Source organism: Bacillus rossius, chromosome 2, assembly GCF_032445375.1.
Source record: "Bacillus rossius redtenbacheri isolate Brsri chromosome 2, Brsri_v3, whole genome shotgun sequence".
In the NCBI taxonomy this organism is placed as follows: Eukaryota; Metazoa; Arthropoda; class Insecta; order Phasmatodea; family Bacillidae; genus Bacillus; species Bacillus rossius.
In genome coordinates, this window is record NC_086331.1 from 112363155 (window position 1) to 112385087 (window position 21933).

At 36.0% G+C, this 21933-nt stretch overlaps 1 protein-coding gene across 1 annotated transcript in view; it reads right to left on the reverse strand.

Annotated features, from left to right (window-relative positions):
* The window catches only part of LOC134529623 (carboxypeptidase D-like), a 111944-nt gene that overhangs the window by 41839 nt on the left and 48172 nt on the right, over window positions 1-21933 (reverse strand). Inside the window, exons 6-12 of the mRNA XM_063363919.1 lie at window positions 17173-17598; window positions 16981-17066; window positions 16697-16897; window positions 16368-16613; window positions 9426-9592; window positions 6359-6629; window positions 2066-2427 (exon numbers count right to left, since the gene is read on the reverse strand). Coding sequence (XP_063219989.1) covers window positions 2066-2427; window positions 6359-6629; window positions 9426-9592; window positions 16368-16613; window positions 16697-16897; window positions 16981-17066; window positions 17173-17598 — 1759 coding nt within the window. The remainder of the gene's footprint in view (window positions 1-2065; window positions 2428-6358; window positions 6630-9425; window positions 9593-16367; window positions 16614-16696; window positions 16898-16980; window positions 17067-17172; window positions 17599-21933) is intronic.

Sequence of the window (21933 nt, forward strand, 5' to 3'; positions counted from 1 at the left end):
CCAATTCAAATTTTATGCTTGTGAGCCAAGAATTCTTCATGGAAATGTACAGGTATCTAAATGTTTACATTATGTACATACATCAATAAATTTATTTCAATAAGCTTATATGGTAAATTATGTGGTTGAATAGCAAAGCTGATAGTCTATCCACTAATTATTGACAATTATGTACGCCAAACTCCCGATTATCCGTGTTAATTGGGACCTACAAATGGAAACCCAGATAATAGAAATCCTGTAAAAAAAAAACTGGATGATCTATTTCACGGTAAGGGCCGACCTCGAATTTGAGTCACACCCTATATTTGTCCTCAGTAAAATTATGAGCACAAATTAAGTCTTTGTGAACTGTGTCTCAACTTATTGGAACATAAAGAATACGGCACTGTCTCGCCATGCTGTCTTTCTCCGTCTACTGGATAGGCAGCAGTAACCCCCCATCCCCCTTCCTATCCTAGTATTTAATTTTTCTACCCCTCAGCAGTAAGTTACTCTTTCTTCTAAGTTCCTTGTCCTTTCATAAACTAGCATGCAGAGAAACTTTTGCCAAGCTGAAGGAATATATAAGTAGCACTTTGATACACCAATCCTCCGAGGTGTACTTTTCACAGACCTAACACAGGAAAGTCACCATAAATCAAAGAGGGATGCAGCAATACCTGCACATCTTGTGGAGGCATGGCTGCAGTGTTCGTCATGAAATGTTGCTGTTACAAGTGTGGGAAATAAATAGCATGAGAAAACAATATTGTCGGCATCATAAAAAGCTGTTGTTATACACACGTGAAAATTGCCTCCACGTATGTTGTTAGTTCTTGGTCATTTACAATGGATGAAGAGGGAAAGTTAACTCAATACTGCTCAAGATAAGATCGCGATGACCATGCACACATAAATTATGGCAAGTCCCCCCCGCCTCTTCGTCCAGCCGAATGCCAGACACACAATTCATTTGCTAGGCACATGTCAGGCTGATAGGCAGGCAGAAAGTGAACACATGAAACAAACAAGATGGAGACTGGAGATGTGAAACAGCAGTCAGGGCATCCCTTTGGGGTTTAAAGTGTGATAAATGAGACAGATGAGGGGGTCGGTCACACAAAGAGTCGGACCAAAAAGTTTTAATACTCGGTAAAAGGTGGTTAAAAATATAGAACAGCTAAGCGAAGTAATGTGCCCGAGCAATGCCATTGTTTCATAGCTTTAGAATATAACAAAATAATAATAAATCTAAATTTAAGCATTTATAACCCGAAAACTGGATAATCCAGGCTTGGATAATTGAGAGTTTACTGCATATGTCTTTCATGACAAAGTGACAAAGCAATAAAGTATGCTGTGAACAATACACAAACAACAATTGTAAATTACAGTTGCAATCCAAAACATTTGTCACATTTCCAATTTTTGTGAGGAATACTTTGCAAGCCTACTATCTGCCCATTCAGGAACAATTCTGGTTTACCTGGAGGCTGCACCAAGCCATAATTAATTTCATCCCATCCCCAGACTTCATCCAACGACCCCTTTCCAAGGTAGTTCTGAACATCTTCGGATATTGATCCAGCCTACCACATGGCAATATTAAGACGACTGTCCATTCAGCAAAATACATACTGATCCCATATTATCAGCATTCTGATGATGGAGATGAATTAATGATGTGGCACAAATTTTCTTTTGGGTGATGCAATCCATCACTGATAGGGTGGGGTTACAGAGAGGAAAAGGAACTGGCCACACTTTCTTATCAAACTCCTTGCTTAGTACACCTTGTCATAGCACTATTAGCCAGCAGTACTGTCTGAGCAGGATTGGATTGCATTACTATGCATGGATGGTGCCACTAGAGGCTTTATTCAACACTGTTTCCAGCACTGATAAGGATTCAACTGGTTTCAAGCTAAAGCCCATACAAAACATACAATTCTAAATGTTTTGCTTATGAACCAAAATTATATTTTATAGTAAAAATGATCATCTTGAGTAATTCGGAACTTAAATGGAAAACAAAACATCAACGCACACATCAACATTCAGCCATTAGTGTCATAAGTATTACCTTGAAAACCATCCTCCCCCAGCAACGTTGAGCACTAAATCAACTTCACTCTGAGCCAGTATCGTCAGCAGAGCGTTTGAGATGGTGGTGTTGTCGGAGGAACTGAACAGCACACCAGCTTCATTGGCACCCACAGTCTTGTAGCAAACTGGATCACTTTGTGGGCGAAATCCAGGGTCGATACAAGGTATCACGTAAATCACTGTATTGGTGAGTATTTTCATAATCTCCAAATCTTTCTTTGCAAATCCAGTCACTAAGTGACGAGCAAATCGTAACAGGAGTTCTCTTCCGATTGGATGGGAAGCGTATAAACCACCTAAAAGAGCTATTTTTAACTTATTTTCTTCTGATGAGCCAACCTGTAAGGAAACAATAACTAGGTTCGTTATATGATAAAATGTTGTTATGAAGTATACATATGAATATTTTGTCTAACCATTTGGTCAAGAGCTTGGGACTCATGGCTGATGAGTCAATGGTCCCAAATTCCAATCCTGGCCGTGTAGAGGTTTTCCACCCAGGCTCATGACTGGATGTTTTATTGTCACTTCACCTCCATACTCCCAAGGAAATGCCAAAAGATTAAACTATCTGCTTGCAAATCATGCTGCAAGTCTATGTCATGGCTTAAACATTGAAACTATGAGTTTACAAATTAATTTTCTTTTGTCTAGCTGCATCATATGATATTAAGCCATAAGTATGAAAAAACATACACTTTAATTTATAAATCCTGTATAACATCTCCTTGGTGATGTTACTGGACAAAGCCACATTCCACATAGGTACAACAAATCTTACAATTAAAAAAATAATTAATTTACATGAATTTGTGATGTATGATAATGATAAAATTTGTTTTTGAAATAGCCAAATTGATAATAAAAAAATGGAAAAAAATATATAATAAAAACATTGAGCATATGCAAACAAAAATATATTCAACAAATATGAACACAAATCAATTATATATTTGAGAGGGTCCATAACATAGTGGTGCAAGTAAATTTTTTTTTTGCAGCTTTGAGTTAGCTTCATATTTCATCTTTGAAATGTTAAAATTATTATTTGGAATGGAAAACTCAAATCTGCAAAATTTTTGACTTGCACCACTATGTTCCAGAGCCCCTCAAGTAATACATTACAAACACAAAACAATGTTCGGAATGCCATAGAGTGAGTTGATACGAGAGAAATAAACAATAAAATTTTTTGGCATAGTTTAAATAATGTGGATCCTCCAAAGTGGTAGAAAATTCTTGCAGTTAATGAGGAATAGACAATTTTAACCTTAAGTGATTACATAATCAGTTTTTTTAATTGGTCGTAATGTCTTGTTGACAGAATAGTCATACGAGATGGTAACACACAACACAGATCAGTAGTGTTGTGGAAAGAATCAACCATGGCCGAGCTAAAGAAGCATCCCAGCATTTACCTCGAGTGGTTTTGCAAGCCTCAAAGTAAATTATCCCCCCTAAAATAGTGAAAAAAAGTGATGTTCCAGTTTCCAAAAGTGACCAAAAGTGACCAAAAGTGACTTCACTACCATTTGCAAAAGTGGCTTACAAAAACTAACATGTGAGTAGAATACTTGACAAAGGGATTCTGTTTCAAAAATATTGTCAAACTTATGCCATAAATATTTAAAACAATAACAAATACATGTATAGGAAGATATACGATGAATATACAAGCTCTAAAACCAGATGGTAACAATAAAGTCTAACATTTACCCAATTCTTTGTAGTAAATATTGTAACAACCCAGATTACAGCCTTCCCCATGCCATTCAGTAATAATAATTTGTGATAAATTTTTTTTGGTCAAATTTCAGGTTAGATGTAAACATTTTTTCCTTTCAGAAGTTATTGTGAACGTAATTCTCTGAGTTCATTGTTTTTAATTATAAAATTCATAAGTTTATTTTGCTAGTATTTTTTCGCTGGCTTCTTTGTGTGGGAAGGCATGCTGACGTGATTCTCCTTCGTTATTTCCACGACCGAGGCTCTGTTTCACATGCTAGACGTGTGAGTCACGGTCACGGGAGTGTGAGAAAGAGAAAAAATCGCTGCGTCATTGGAACAGAAGTAAGCATTTCATGAAAGTTTTTGTTGCCATGCGCTGTGATTGGCTGAGAATTACGTCAGCAAGCCCTGGACACTGCCCGCACAAAGGGAAGGAAGGCTGTAAAGTCAGTCATTGTTTGGACACTGTGACGAGAGGTCGTAGTCGGGCGATGGCTCGCATAATATAGTAATGTTCTATTAAATTACAACTTTGCGACTACGGTACAGGCGACGCCTAACAACGTTTTTTTCTTTCAGACATTTTAATTAATTAGAATTTTTTGGACCGTAGTCGTAGGCAAAGTCCACAGCGAGGCGACAAAGGGTTTTGTCCAGCCGTCGCTGCCCGGAACTTATCCGGGCAATAAAGTGTAATTCGTAATAAGTGTTTACGTGTTTTTCTCCTTTCTGGAGGTACAGTTTAATTATTGTTGTGTGCTCTGTTGTACGGAATATAGTGTGATTTTTACATGAATAAAAAAGCAGGTAATACATCGAACATTGAGTAAATATTTTTTCGTGACCTGCTACCAACCTGTATGTTCCACTCATCACCTAATTTTGAGCTAGCCGGAGGTGGTGAGTGGTGACAATATAATGCTGTTACTACATTCTTTTTTTAGCAGCATTATAATCAAATTTAAGATAAAAGAAACAAGGAGCAAAATTTAATGATGAATATACTAAATTTTTAAAGGAAATGTCCCATTATTTTTTTGTTATTCTTACATGAACATTATTGGAAGTATTAAAGCAGACACAAAAATACGCTGTGTGTTAAAATTAGCAGATTTTAATGATCTTTCATTTTTTTTTTTTTTTAATTTTTTTCTGATTTTGACATTTTGTTCAAAATGTCCAATTTTTTGACGGTTCCCGAGAATGTATTCGTAAAATCACTGCTTCGTTAAATCCGGGGTTTGTGACATCGGGGTTCTAGTGTATTTAACTACGGCAAGCAGAAAACGTACATGTAAACTAACCAGTAAAAATAAACTGTCTTTTGACATATTTTCTTTCGAGGTGGCCTGTAGGGCGACGGACTTGTCATGAAGGTTGAAGTGGGTTTAAAGCAAAGCCGTCTAGCATTGTGAGTGACAGCATTGTGAAGGGGGGGGGGGGGGGGGGGGGGGGGGGTTGAAATCAACTGAAAATTTCGGAAAACATCTATTACGACCCCCCCCCCCCCCCCCTTCTATTAAGACCCTATTCCTGGGAACCGTGAGAGGTCGTTTCAGAGAGGTTTGACTATAATCAGCTAGACAAGGGATGTGCTCCCTACAACCTTTAGTATTTAGGAATTAGTCAGTCTGCATACCTTGTAGAAGTAGTCATGCTTCTTTAATTATACTTTACAATATATATTTTTTTTTTAATCATGGAAACGTCCGCAATAACCGCGTGTTTGCGAGCTCCGCACCCTGGCTGACGCTGGAAGCCATCTCCCTGTACGGTGAGTTTTGACAAACCTTATTTCCCCCAATCATCTTTGTTAATAGGCATTTTCTGCCTATTTTGCTAACTGTCTGTGAACCAGGTCTGAACATGTTTGTTTCGGACTTTTTCATAGACAGGGTCCAAGGGCCGGATGCGGACCTGACCACTCCACCCTCGAGTCCTTCCTCCAGCAATGAGGACGACTAAGGCACCCTGACGCCTCGTTAGCAGCTCAACTTCAGCCAGCAATCGTCAAACCTCCTGTCCTACAGTTTTTTTTTTATATTTTCAGAATAGCATTATATCACGTCGTCGAAAGAATCAGAACACCAGAAATTTTTCTTTCGGGACTTTAATTGCTCTAAGTGTGCTGGGATTGTGAATAATTAACCTGTTTATTGTTTCTGATTATATTTTAATTTTATCAAATAATTAAGAGTAATTTTCTAATTAGGGCCGGCCCATTCTTTAGATAATGTGATTTCAAATCCATGTTAATATATTTGTTGATCAATTTATCAAATATTATTTTAATGTGAAAGTAACCAATAGTTAAATAAACATTGAGATACTTATATCTAGACGAAATCATTATTTTACCTTTTGAAACTAAAAGATCCACTAGTTACACAAGTCATCAAGAGTGAGTGAAGTTTGACAAAAATGATAGCAGAGCTTGGGTTTACAGTTCACTCTGTCATTACTGATGTGTAACAATATACATATATAAGAACATCAAAAAAATATAAAAAATAGGTGATTACACTATAAATATGAATGTTACCTGGTCAGTAATTTTAAGTAATTGAATGGCAGAGGATGTTGGACTGTCATTTGCCAAAAACTGAGCTACATCAGGATTTTCCATGTCCAGTTTTATAAGTGCCATGTTGATGTCCGCAGTGCTCAAATATTGTTCAGAGAATAAATTCTGCTCAAGGTTATAATCGGCATGGGCTGCCCAGTTCTCTGGATTGCGACGCAACAGAGTGAAATTGACGCTAGCATGACCAACATCAACCGGAATAACCACACGAACTGTTTGAGTGTCGTATCTGAAACATTTTAATTGTGCAGTAAAAACATTTCTCAACAATAAACTATGTTAATACAATAGAAAAAATTATATTTTCTATTTTAAAATTATACTATAAAATAAAAAGTTTGTCTTAGGTTAGACACACCAAAATTAAACCACAAACATATTGAAATACAACTGTCCCAATAGACCCTAGTCACTAAATGAAAAGGCATTTACTTTACACCAATTTCTGGTATTCACCTTCAAAATGTTCCATTTTCATAGCTATATCTAGAAATATTACATGTATTTTTTTACAATGCTTCAGTTCTATTGCTTATTGTTTATGGTACAATTTCTGATTCAGAAATCTTATTATATTGTGAAGCCAAGAAAAATAATACACGAGTGTTAGAAAGCACGCGATTAATATTTACTTATTTCACACCTATTTATTATTACTGACAAACACACTGCTCATGAATGTGACTAAGACTAACAAATCAATGTTCGGTATGCAACCAACACAAAGCATTACTCTTAACTTGATCTAAATGTTTGCATTTAAGTGGATGCACTAAAATGAACATGTTTCACTGTCTTAATGCATTTTAAATGAATATGGAATGCTAGCAAAATATCAAATGTTTAGTAAAGTATCCAACACACAAAATGTAAGGAACCTGAACCATTTCATCAAATATAAATTCCTGGATAGAAGAAGTTAAGTATCAAAATAAAAAGTAAGTGTTGCATTACTTTCACTAAAACATTTTGTACATGTTGCCACAGATGATTTTTATGGCTACAGGTGTCATACTTTCTCCTTAAATTTGCTGGGTGAAGTCACATGCAAAATGTTTACAAGGGGAGGGCGCCAACTTAGGGTCACCGATTTTGACATCCCTTTGCGAGAGTAAATTACTTCCCAATAGCAATATACCTTGTGAAGGAGAAAACCCAACTATAAATTGTTCTCAAGAAATAGCCAATCAAAAAATGATGCGCAACTTATGTACCCGCATCATTGCACTCGGAATCGGTTTGGCAGCGTTTCCCAGCGGTTACAGCTTCTGACTACCACGCTGGCCACTCAGGTTCGATCCCACTTTGGATACTTTTTTTTTATTATTTATCGATTTTTCAATGGTGAAGTGAAAAGTCATGTTTATTTATTAAAAATACAAAACATAAAAGATTAATTTAGCACAGTATGAAATTTTACGTAGACGGCCATCAACGATCCCCCGTTTGTTCTCGGATAAGAGGCGACTTCCCTCGGGACAAAAGGGTGTTCGTGGAGGGTGGGTGAACTAGGGGAAAAGTATGCACCTCAGGTTTACCAATTTGAGGCACCGAGAACTTCAAGAAAGTTCCTTTTTAAATTTTTGCATAAAATTTCTTACTGATACCCTACAACGTAGTAAATAAATTTTTTAGTTATGGTAGGCTACTTTCAATAAATGAACATGAATTTTCACATTATTGGTGAGAAGTAGATAAAAAATGAAAAACAAAAGATCCAAAGTGTAATTCCAAGTCACCAGAGTATTAGTCAGACACTTAACTGCTGGGCCATGCTGCCTTAGGTATCACTAGTGCAACGATACGAGTATATTAAATTGTGCCTCATTTTGCATTGGCTGTTTTTCGAAAACAATTGAGAGTTGGGTTTTCTCCCTTACAGGGTTGACTGCTATTGGTAAGTACTTTACTCTCACAAAGGGACGTCAAAATCGGCAACTCGCAGTTTACTCCCTTCTTTTGTTAATTTTCAGATGACTGACCTCGTTGTGACACATGTGAAAAAGACAAAGGAAAGGGGTTTTTGCCTGGTGCTTCCTTTGCATTTGCATGGGATTATCAACAACACTCACTTTGGCACTAAATTACAGTCCCATATGTAGCATTCAACCTTGACAATAAATCACATAAACTTAGGAGTTTCAGGTCGCCACAAAATATGGCTTCTTGCTGAATCAACATCACTCTTCACCACATATGAAACCATCAAATGGGTGCCACCACATCAAAATAACTCTTATTATGTACCAACTTCAATGCATAGTTTCCAGATGTTTAACAAAAAAGCTAGTATCTAGCTTCTTTAGTATCTCAACCTCCTTTATGCACAGAGCTTTTCCTTCCTAAGTATCATCATCATCACCACCACAAGTACTATAAATGGGCATCATAAGCAGACAGATCCACTTAAAACTACAATGTTATCCCTTTCACACAAAACACACATCTATATGACCCACCAGCATTATCTGTGAATGCATTGTGTATACTGGATGAGAACAATGCCAAATGTAAAAATTAAAAATGCAAAGCAGGCAACTTTCTAGTGCACATCACATTACATATAGATGACAGAAGATTACTGAATCACGGTTGCACGGTACATCATTGTACGTAGTTGACTGAACCCACACAAAATGTTCATAAGCCTTTATTCAACATTCTTATTCATAAAATGCTTTTAACATACATTTGGTTTGCCATTATTTACTCAGATGCATGCAAAACAGAAGACCTCCTAGCATCAGAGTACTCTGAGTCTATGACACATAGACAAGTGCACCTTTTATGCTACCACCTCATTTGTCTATGGCTGTGGCTTCACACCTGTACCTGATGGATGTGTGTTTCTGATACTTAAAAAAAAACCCTCAAAAGTAAATAATTTTTTTTTAGTCAGGTTTCAAGTCTTGTCGACGAGGAGGTCATAAGACAATTACAAGGCTACAAACCAGGAATAAAGGAAATAGTATTGGCCATGCCTTAGCAGTTTATAAAATAACAAAAATATACAAAAGCAAAATACCCAAGGGCAGATGCTGAAAGAGTATAGTCTCCTGGATGCAAGAGTCTCCAAAAATCTCCATCGGAAGCACTTCTGATATCATGATCGATTCCTGCAACGGATATTGTTGCATTGAAAATAGGATTACCTTCCGTGCTTCTCACAAAACCAGATACACCTCTGTGAACCTATAAAAAAAAAAAAAACTAAGAGTTTAAAAATTAATTTAGAACAGTTTCAAGTAATTTCATATTAAATGCATACTTAAGTTTAAAATCACACCAATCACACCAACCACACTAGTGGCATAACACAATGACTCTTTTAACTATACCAACCTTAAAAAGAATTTACCAATACAAATCAAATAAGTTTTACAGCCAAAGCAGGTAATAGCCATTGTAATGAGATTAGTTACAAAAAATAAATTTCATAAGAACCTTGTAATTCAATAATTATCTAATACAATGCAATCATGCAAAGTTTCATTTCTGTACACACTTAAAAAGGCAGAGCAATCCATTTTTTTTTATTATCTATACTAATAATAAACTTTTTCTGGGCAAAAGTCAGTCTATTGGATGAAATGATGAAAAACTATTGGCAAAGGCTATTTACATCATTGAGAACTCAAAAATATAATTTTTAAAATTTTTGTCTGTGTCTGTTTGTTCGAGCATCAATCGAAAACTACTTGACAGATTTTGATGAACTTTATTTTTATTAGAAAGGTCTTTAGCTGACTTATACTAGGCTATATATAATTACAGAATTCCACCCCTAAAGGGCTGAAAAGAGGGTAAATAAGGTTTGAAGATGATTAATTATATATCTAAAACTAATCAAGCTAAAGAAAAGATATTCTGTACCAATAACTAACATATGAATACATACAACCTAAAATTTTAAATTTTTTAAAAATAGACCCCTGTGAAAAAGAAGTAAGTATATTTTAAAGATGAATAATAATATCTCCAAATTTAATTTCAAAGTAATAAATGATATTGTGTAACAAAAATAAATATACAAAAACAACCAACAACCATTTTTATACTTTGTGAAAGTCAACCCCTAAGTGTTGAAATTAGGGTAAGTATATTTTTAAGATTTATATCTATGAATTTAATTAAGCTTAATAAATGGTACTGGGTACCAAAAATAAACACACAAAAGCTACCAACCAGAATTTTTATTTTATATTTTGCGAAATTCAACCTCTAGGGGCGAAAAAGGAGTACAATATGATTTTAATATTAATAATTATATCTCCGAATTTAATTAAGCATAATAAATTATAGTGGATACCAATTATAAACATATGTACAAAAACTACCAATTATAATTTTTATATTTTTCAAAATTCTAGTCCTAAGTGGTGAAGAAGGGGTAGGTATGTTCTTAAGATTAATAATTATATTTCTGAATTTTCATAATAAACTTTATTGGGTACCAATAATAAATATACAAAATCTAAAAAAAAACAATTTTTATATTTTGCGAAATTAAACCTTAAGGGGTGAAAAAGAGATAAGTATGATTTTACGATTAATAAATATATTTCCAAATTTTTATGGCATAATTAATGATATTGGGTACCAATAATTAACATATGAAAACAACAATTACCATTTTTTATTTTTTCCAAAGTTATAACCCTAAGGGGTGAAAAAGTAGTATGTTTTTAAGATTAATAATTTTATCTCTGAATCTAATTAAGCGTGATAAATGATATTGGGTACTAATAATAACAATACAAAAACTACCTATCACAATTTTTATATATTGCAAAATTCAACCCTAAGGGGTAAAAAAAGGCCTAAGCAATGTTTTTTAAATTAATATTCAATTGTGCATAATAAAAACAAAACTGGGTACCAATAATAAACGCACTGAAACTACCAACCACAATTTTTACATTTTGATAAATGCAACCACCAAGAGGTTTAAAAGGTATGTATGGTTTTACAACCAATATAAATTCCTGAATTAAATTACACATGATAAATTATTTATGGTACTAAAATTGCCAACTACAATTTTACCAGTTTGCGAAATTCAAACCCTAGGGTTGGTAAAAAGGGTATGTATTTTATTAAAACAAAAAACTAACACTTCAAATTCAATTAGAATAAGAAATTAAAAACTAAACAAACCTTGCATCTAGAGTTACGTATTGCTTATCTTTTTGTGTTTATTTAAATTTATCTCTTAATGGAGATGAAATCGGGGTAAGTCTTTATTTATTAAAGAAATTGTATCTTAGCAACTAATTAAGTAAGATATAAATGAAAGGTAAAAATAAATATTCATTAAATTATTATTTAACAAATTAAAAGATTCCACCCCTTGGGGCGGTAAAGGGGTTAAGTTTTGTTTAAAGAAAAAAATGCATATTTGCACAGAGGGAGGGGACAGAGCCAACACCATTCAACCCTCATCAACTCTACCATTCGTCAATCATGTCATGACTAAAACCGGAACCAGAGGTGCCCTCATACCGAAGATCAGCACCACATTGCCAATATTGCCGCTTAGCGTCTGCCCAGTCCACACCATGAGAGGAAGAAATGAGCCGGCAGGAAGTGCCTACTAGGGGAAGGTTAACCAGCTGGCCACCACACCCGACTTCACACCCAGCATCATCGGAGACCCTAGCAGCACCTTCAGGGTCTCAATGCACACCGCCTCACCCACTCCTGGCCAGCAAGACCAGCCCACACCCACCGATGCTGACATTTTCCGAGTCATCGGTGACCTCACCTGAGCCACCACTGCCACTGGCAACACCGGCAGCATTTCCAGTGCCTCAAGGCATGCTAACCTGCCCACACTTGGCCGGCCCACACCCAACGAAAACAATTTCCCCCTGGAGGGGCATGGATGCCAACCGCTGCCATGTCTGGAGCGGCTGGATTCTGAGGTGGATGTCCTCATCAGGGTACCTGTACTTCTGAATGGGAGACTCATCGAGACGCTATAGGATACAGTGGCGAACAACGTACATGTCACCGCCCGCCTTATCTTGTTACGTAGACTAGCATCACCATACAATTTTGGTCACAATGCATGCGCCTAGTGACGCAAAGACGCTATCCACAGTGCTCAGCAGGCACCAGTTAGTTGCCTTGGTGCAGGCGGGAAACAGCTCGGCGAGGCTCGATTGGGATCAGCCTGCCTCGGAATGGCGTGCAAGCGGAGACAGAAGTGCTTTGTGTTCTCTTTGTGTAACCTGATTAATCTGGAATATTCTCGCTACTTGTCGAAAGGGAATTTGGGGGCATCAACGCCCCTGATTCAGCGAGAGAGAGACAGAAGCGAAATGGGGAACAGCTGACCATCAAAGGATATGAGACACCTCTGCGCTACGCCGTCAAAAAGCTCATCTGCTGCCACCACCACGATCGCCGCCTCTTGAACTTCGAATTTTAAAATGATAAGCTCTCTACCTTGCTTAAATTACATTTAAACAGAATTCTGGACTTGTTGTACGAGGCGTAGCTATGACTTGTAATAATTTGAGAACAAAGATAGTCGAGGAAATAATACTGGTAATAATACTGGTTTCGGACTTAGTAAAAATAAGGCGAGTAAGCGAGGGCTGAAAGATGTTGGTATGCTGTGGCAGCATGGCTTGGCAGTCAGCTATTTGGTGTTAGTGACGGAGTCGAATAACTCGAACTGTACCTTTGGCATTCCAACACCATTAATGAATTTAGATACATTAGCCTCCCAGTACTTGTAAATAAAAAGGTGGAGTAGATAATACAGTTAGTAACTGTGACTTGTAATTTGAGAAGTGTACCACGAGTCGTTACTGGGTTAGAGCTCTTTCCTATAAGACTTTGAATGTTCTGCCTTCACTCAGGAGTTAACGAGTAATCCCGGTACTGACACGTGTGAAAAGTGTGCTAGAAGAAAGGCGAGTGTTCCGCTACCGAGAACAGCAGTCATCACGGATCCCCAGACCACCGTCGAAACAACTAGAGGTCGTCACTCTTGTGGACTGTCCATTCACCAATAAATACTAAGGCAAGTAAAGTCTCCCGTATGATCCGCTACCGTCGCGGTGGATAAAGTCTAGCAATATTTAGCTTATTTTCCTTTAAGCATTTTTTGTGCTATGTAACTGGAGCTTATAACACTTTGATATACGAATGAATAGTATTTCTTCGTATTTTTGTAAACTGTCTCCAATTATTGCAGTGTACCAAGTACTTTGTGAAGTGCCAAAAGTTTGTCTTGTATAAGTGAGAGTAAGAAAAACACATCTGCTAGGCAGTCGCTCAGCTCCGTCTTTAAGGGTATTGTCTGAATACATTTTAGGGCTCTTGCTAATTTACGATTGTTATGTTTGCAGAGTGCTCCTGATCACAGTACTATCTTTGGAAGAGTTGATTCTCAACTGCACTTTTGTTGAATGTATATTGTTTATTTGCCAGTTGCATGTTCATAAGGGATGTAATATAACTTGCCTTTAAAGTCACTTACCACTTTGTTCACGTTCTCTACCAGGTTTTCCTCCCCTGTGCCTCACTCCCGTCATCAACGATAGTTTTGTACTAAAACTTTATTTGTATATAGTGTATGACTGTCAGAAAATCTTATTCAGGGTGGCCACTCTTCTGGGATAATAAAATTCCTGGTTATTTCCAGGTTTTTTCAAGGGTGGTTTTTATCAATATTTGCATACAATTTGTATTTTTGTTACACAAAGCACACACAATATGTTTTATTGGCGTTAAACAATAGACAACTTAACTATAGGCTTAAAAATTAAATCAATGAACTTGCTTATAACAACAAAAACATTTATAATCTCACGTCACAAAAATTACTTGACACCAAACGCACGTGTTTTGCCCCTCTTGCGTGGCTGGCTAATGCTGTTCTTCCCATCCATGCTACCGATATTGATTTTAAAATTATACAAATTGCAAATAGCGTTTGTCCTGCACTTTGGATCTTTCTCCACCCATTCAAACTCTTCCGTATATTTGTCATTGTATGTGGTGACCGAACTCGTTGACATTTTGATAGTCTGCGCCAATTACATGTTAGATTAAAAAATTCAAAACAACGTCCCGCACAACTAAACTTTTAAAAAAACTCGAGAAAAGTATCCGTGATACCGTGACGCAACAACATGAGCGCAAAGTAAAAACAAATATACACACAAAACTAGTGCTACCAACATGCCGTGCGAGAAATTACTACCAACCTACAACAACATTTTCAGCCAAAATGCTGTTGCTTTTGAATACAGAAACATAATAAGTATGGAAGTCTGAATTGTTAACGGTTTCTTACGTACTACAAAAGTTTTTAAATGCAATATGAACAAATTAACTTTCTCAAAATATAGCTCACGAGCATACTGTCGTGCTTCGACGGGTGGTGAACGTGCTCATTTAACAGCCGTATATTTTTGCGATCGTTACTTCATAAAAAAAATTCCCGGTTCTAATAAAAAATCCTGGTTGATTCCAGGTATTCCTGGTTTTTTTAAGAAATCCTGGCTATTTCCCGTATTTCCCGATTTCCCAGTTGGCTGGCCACCCTGTTATTGTGCTTCTGCTGTCATATGTGCTTGAACAATTCTAATTTTTTTTTAAGAAAAACCTAGTTATAGAAACATTATTTAGCACATATGTTTATTAATATTAACCAAAACAAATGTTTCTGAGAAAAAATACTTGAATTTCTGCAAAATACAAAACATCATTCAAATTGGTCAAAGAAAAAAGTTTAAATGCCACAAACCAAATCAGGGAAAATACTTCAAATCCTATATACCAAAATGATAAAAAGAGAAGAGAAGTGATAATAGAAACAATTTTGTGGGAAAGAATTTTTATGAGATGTATATTTTAAGAGTTATTGCAGAGTATTTCATTTAGAGGTGAAGTAAGACGGTACTGTTATTAAACTAATTCTTATCACTTACCTAAAAATAAAAACAAGACATGAAAAAACCTAAACATGAAATTTCATCAAAATTGCAAGGTATGTTAATTAGGAGTGGATGTAACAGTGATTCACTAAAGGCAGGATTAGGAAATGTACTTACATATTTGCATTTTAAATACAAAATAAATAAAAAATTATATTTTACATTCAAAATACTCACATGTTTATATTTGAAATACATAATCAAACACATATTTCTGAAACAAAAATCTTGTAAAATTTCAGATAGATAAATATTTAAATGAAATATATCAGTGCTCATCTTTCTGAGATCTAAATATTACAAAAGTGAGTTTGAGATCAGTTTGTCCTAAATCCTTAATATGTGTAGTAAAATCAAATCTCAGAACTGCATACATAGTATGATCAGAAAGTGATGATTTGATATGTACACTTATTTATTTATTTATTAAGCTTTAAATGCCGGCCAGATGTGTAATATAAATTACTGGCCAGCACTTTTTGAGGGTAGGAAATGAGAAAGGTGCACATTTAGGAAACTAACTAGCATTTGTCTGGAAGGGGATAGAAAATGCCCTTGGGAGAACTATGCCCAGTGCAGATCTCCCAAGATCTTCCAAGATCTTCAGCATGTGAGTTACTAACAATACGTCAAGTTACAACAGGTGTTTAAACGTAATTTACCAAGGATCAATAGAGTTCAAAAAGGAGTGAGCGGCTTAGATATATAAAGTATAAGAATAAAGATACTTGGCTAGAGCTAGTTCTTTTCAGTGAAAATATTTTCTAAAGAACTTTTTTATTTTGATATTGAAAATAAACACCAATTGTATTTAAAATACCAAAAAACTAACATACATTATGAATTTAAATGGTACATAAAAAACTACAGTTATTTAAAATAATGCCCAGCCGTCCATACAGGAGTATCTGAGACATTTTTTTTCCCTTTGGAAAATAGGCTATAAATTTTATAACCACAATTTGAGACACCAACAAAATTTTGAAAAGTCATCATTATAAAGGGAAACTTACCATTTCCAAATAAGTCAACAAGGCTTCTTTATTCTGAACCCAGTACATAGGCAACTGTGATGCAGGGGGGAACTTGAAACATCCTATTTCCAGTGTGAGCTCAAAGCAGTTGGTGTGAAGGTAATTCCAGTCCTGCATGCTGCCTGAGACGACATACCATTGGGCTCCATTCACAATGCCATCTGGGAATATAGTGCGTGGGCTGTTCTTACAAGGAGGATATGGTAAGTGCATATCAGTATGAGCCTGTAATTAAAAAAGAATAATTAAATTCTGCAATCTACTATCCCAAAATCATGATATATATATACCTAATAAAATGTACGTACGTAAGAGTATGATTTGGCCAACATGCGGAAAACTTCATCATCTGGACTGATGTTTGGTACACCATCTTTCATAGAAGGATTGCTGTCGTACGGATAGTTGGCAACCAAGAAGCCACCGTGAAGATTGGCAGAGAGAACGAATGGGTAAGTTTTGCTCCAATTCATCACAGCAATTGTTTCTACCTCCGGTCTATAATTTGACTGTAATCAAAGCACAAACTTGAAAATGTAATTTTAAATTATTTGAACATTCAGGCTTTCACAAATGTTACGACTTAACTTACAAATGATTGATGATAGTGAGCTGGAAAATTTCTATTCAAGTCAATGCCATTGTGATTTGGACGCCCTTCAACACCTTCAAAATCACCTACACAGATAGAAAGATTTTAAATGTACAAACATTTATAGCATAAAACTCACAAATATCAAACTATTACATATTTTGCAGTCTATGAAAACATTATTCAACATACCTTCTTTAGCCTTTTCATAACCATCAGGATTCATAGATGGCATAATATGAATACGAGTCGAGTTGATAATGGTCGTAATTCGATGATCTGATATGTAGTTTTCGCACAAGTATTTGATAAAAAGTAACAACATTTCACGACCTACAACTTCATTGCCATGCATGTTTGCTATGTACTTGAATTCAGGTTCGCCTGGCTCGTGGACACCTGGATTGTCCGAAATTTCCATTACCCACAGTTTACGACCTTGCACACTCAACCCAACATCATACAGATAGGTCAGATCAGGATAAGTATCTGCAAGTAGTTGTAGCTCCTCTTCAAGTTCAGCATTGGAGTGATGTTTGAAAGTTGGTGGAATGACAAAACCGTACGTATCAGCAGGTATGTATGACTTCACCTCCAAGTCATGAGCCACTTTATTACCTATCAAAAAAAGAAATTTAAAATAAATATATATTCAAGAAGCAAAAAAAAAAAAATAATGTATTAAGATTGTTTTGAAAACACTAATCACTAAGATTAAACATGAGTTCTAAAAAAACAATATTACATGCTACACATGATGAAGTTTGGTTCCATGTTAATGTTCCTAATAGCGCATATGCACAGCTGGTGGTAATAAAGTGCTTTTAGTTAAAATTTATTTACATGATTGCATCCCCTGACAGTTTTCTGACACAATCACAAGCAACTTTCTTTATGCTGCTGTTCATACCAATTAAATTAATTCCAGAAAATACCTAAAAACTAAAATTGATATTTAAAACCACAAACAGGAAGTTATTAAAATATATCAAACACATATCTATTTCCCCTAACTCTATTAAGTTTACCAGCAATTTAATTAATAATTTAGTTTCACTTGTGTAGACAGTTACATATTTTAGAATCAATCAACCTGATTTACCCAGTTTTGGTACAATAGAACTAATATTCCCTAAAAATTCAACTATAATCTCCAGAGTTGTTAATATTTTAAAAAAAGTGGGTACATACAGTTTTACCAGCATGTGTATGCATTTGTTTATTATGTGTTATGCATGTTTTAAAATATATTGGCGATTAAAATTGCAGTAAGACAAACGCACCTGAAGGAATTTGGGGAATTAGTACAGCAGGTTGGGACAATGTCATAATTAGTCATTCAAAAGAGTGGAGCAGCATTTACGCCACTGGCAATACCTTAATTTAGATTGTTGAAAGTTTGTGGCATTGGGTTTCACCGCCATTTCTATACACAGAGTGAGCATACCACATCGAAAAACACAACTACCATACAAATAGATCTCAGCAACTGACCACAGGAGAATTGTGGCCTATCAAGTTTGTGGATCATCCTACCGCGAAATTTGTTCTCGCAATAAAAAAAAAATGTACGCAGTGATGCGGGTGTGGGATCAGTGGGTTGAAGAGAGATGGGACGAGCAATGTGCTGGAAGCCAATGGCCCTGTCACACCAATAAGCACGAGGACAGACATCTGGTGTGCACGACGATTACAGGCCACACAGCCATGTTAAAAAATTCAAAACGCTCGCACAGGAGTTTAGGCATGAGACACATCGATCCGTGAATGCTCGTACAGTTATCACTGTCTGCAACTTCAGGGTGTATTTCCAGGCACTCACTACTGCAGCTGCCAGTGACTGCTCCTGAGACCGCAATGGTGCCTGGAACGTCGTGCCTCAGGAGAAAAATGATAGGCCATCATCTTCTTTAATGATTTCAGCTTCTGCTTGCTGCACCTCGATGGTTGCATCCATGGCGCTCGTCCTGCTAAGACCTGCAGATGCACCGTTATACCAGCCCAGCGCCTCAAGTATTGATACAGGGTGCCATCAAATACCAGCCCCACTCGCGCATAGTTCGCATCGCTTCTACGCCGAACCAAAATTGTTAGGTATTTCACAAAGGTTTCGGAGTCTGTTCTTGACACCTATCTTCAGGCTTTACCTAGGACCTTGTACTAACATGTCAATGTACAAACACATGCGACACTCATCATCCGATGTTTCCTGGATGATCACCATGACACATAGCTTCATAGATGTGAGCGTTTACCGAACCTCTTGCCTATCGAAAATGTATGGTTCATCGTTGGACTGCAACTGGCCTACCACAACAAATGAATTTTGGGCATGCATCGACACATCATGGACAGAAATACTCCAAATTGACATCTAAGGTCTCTTCATCTCGATGCAAAATCGTGTAGCAGCATTATTGCCTCCCTTGAAAGACACCACATGTACCGATGTATTCAAGATGCTGCAAATGTAATCATGTGACAGTATTTGATATTTTGACAAATGAATCTAGCTCTTAAAATTAATATGTGTGATTATTTCTAGCTTACATTATGTTATAAAGAAAAAATGTTAATAGTTAATGATGCTTTGTGAATGATTGCTTATTTCTATATTAACAAAAAATCTTAAATAATATGAAATGCTTATTAATCAAAGCTAATAAGAGAATACACAAATACTATACCTGTAGAGCTAGCCCAAAATAAAAGTTATGAATCTATTAACCAATTTATTTTAAAATACCCTAAATTTACCAATTTTACCATTTTAGGTAATTAATAGGGTGGATGTGCAGAAAATGAAATAAAATAGTTACTCTTAAGTTGAATTTTCATCAGTTTCAGGCTGCTACACTTCTCCTATGGGAATAAAACTCCAAAGCTAGTTTTTAAGCATTTACATACATAGTCCATATTCTAAAATACGGCCAAAATATTCATGGTTTGGATTCAATAAAATAATTATACCCTTTCTCCCTTTCTTCACTTAGTTCTCATAAACTGCCACTCCAGTCTAGTAAGTTCTGTCATAGTTACTTTTTTTATGATTTTATGTATATGTTGTTACATTCCCGAGTTGGCCCGGCTCGGCAACCCAGAATAATAACAAATACAAGCGAAAACACTATTAAAATTTAGTTTATATTTGAAAAGAATTCTTGTAACGAGTTACATTTTTTCATTGTGAGTTGCCGCAGCCGGACGTCACACCGGTCCGACGACGACACAACTGAAAAATACGAGCAACGACTGTCGACTGCCGGCCACTACTGGCCACTGCCAGCCGTAGACGACAACTGACCATGCACCACGCAGTTACCACCCCTTTACAAGAACAAAACAAAGGGAGGTAACCCCGTGGGCCAACCGACCAATCACATTATTTCCTGAAAAATACTGGCCTGGGGAGACACATCACACCACTTCATGATTCGCCCTGATTGGCTGGCGAGACTGCGCCCAGAAAAAGTTCCAGTTTCTTGGTGCGCAGGAACACGTCCATGTGCTGGGATTTTCCAACGACGCACTATCTTGAGGTGTGACAAATGACCAGCTAGCGACAGTGTGTAGCACCCATGTCCTTTCTTTCTTTTCACTCCTTCTAGAATGTTCTTGAAATTACCGTCCAACTATCCATACTATGCTTTAAAATATATAAAAAATGTAAATAATATACGTTAATTTTATATTATAAAGTAAACTAAATAATAAAACACTATTAAACATAATCTAAATTAATAATAATCATTAAAACACCAACAAAATATTTAAAATATTAGGGGGCGGGAATTCTGCAATGTTACAATGTATACACACACACATATTCACTAATTTAAACATAACAAGTGTATAAGATGATATATATTTGTTTCATATAGCTCGGACCTAGATAAACTGCAGGAAAGTTTTTTTCTTTTCCTAAAATATAAAAATATACATTCACAAGTGATAAGTGGACATCATTTAGCACTGAAAATAGTAGTGTGTGTGTTTGGCGTTTACTTTTATTTTAGCCTTCTTTCTGCTTCAGATACACATCTGGTTAGAGGGAAGGTGACAGAGGAGTAAAAAAGTCTCTTTGTAGAAACTTAAAGCTTAGGCAAAAAAATCTACACTGTGAAAGGTGAAAATATATCATCTGCATACTGTTAAATGTGGCGAAAATAGGTCGGAAAGGGTAGTCCAATTAATCAACTAGAGTTTCTTTTATTATTTAATAATTACACTATTTCTTAAATTACAACAATCTGAATGAATGTACACGAATTAGGGCAGTATTCAAAGAGTTTGGGTAAGGTAGCGAATAAGCACTGCCATGTTGGCACACAACCATATCCAAACTCGCGAGCCGTAATCCAGAATGTGTCCAAACTGTTTTAATAAACAGTGCCGGCGCGAGGTTTACAGTTGCACATCGGGAAACAATCCCGCTACTTGACGTTTGTTTGTTTAGGTTTACATGAAAGGAATGGAAGACGACAAAAATCAGCATGTCTGGTTTACATCTGAAGAAAAGTCTTTTTTTCAATTCTTATTAACATTTGATAACACAATTTTTGTAACCGTAAAATATTTCACAGCATAGAGGATATAACAATTAGGGCGTTGACAATGAAAAGGAGGTAAGTGCCATTACTGCTTTTTTTTTTCAGGTAAAGAAAAACCTATTGAGGAGTATAAATGCACTACCACTGACTAATTTTGTTTATTATGATAAAAATTTGTGATAATTTTGGTTCATGTTCACTTTTACATTTTCAGTAGATCCTTCTTTTCCTCGAGAAATGGCAATGTGATGAAAAATGGCACTTCCCTCCTTTACAAATGTCAGTGCCTCAATAATTTATATACACATACTATAATTTCTATTACATGAAATAACCAAACCAACGGACTGAGATATGTATTAAAAGTTATTATAGCAATTACTCAAACAAATAGCATTTAATT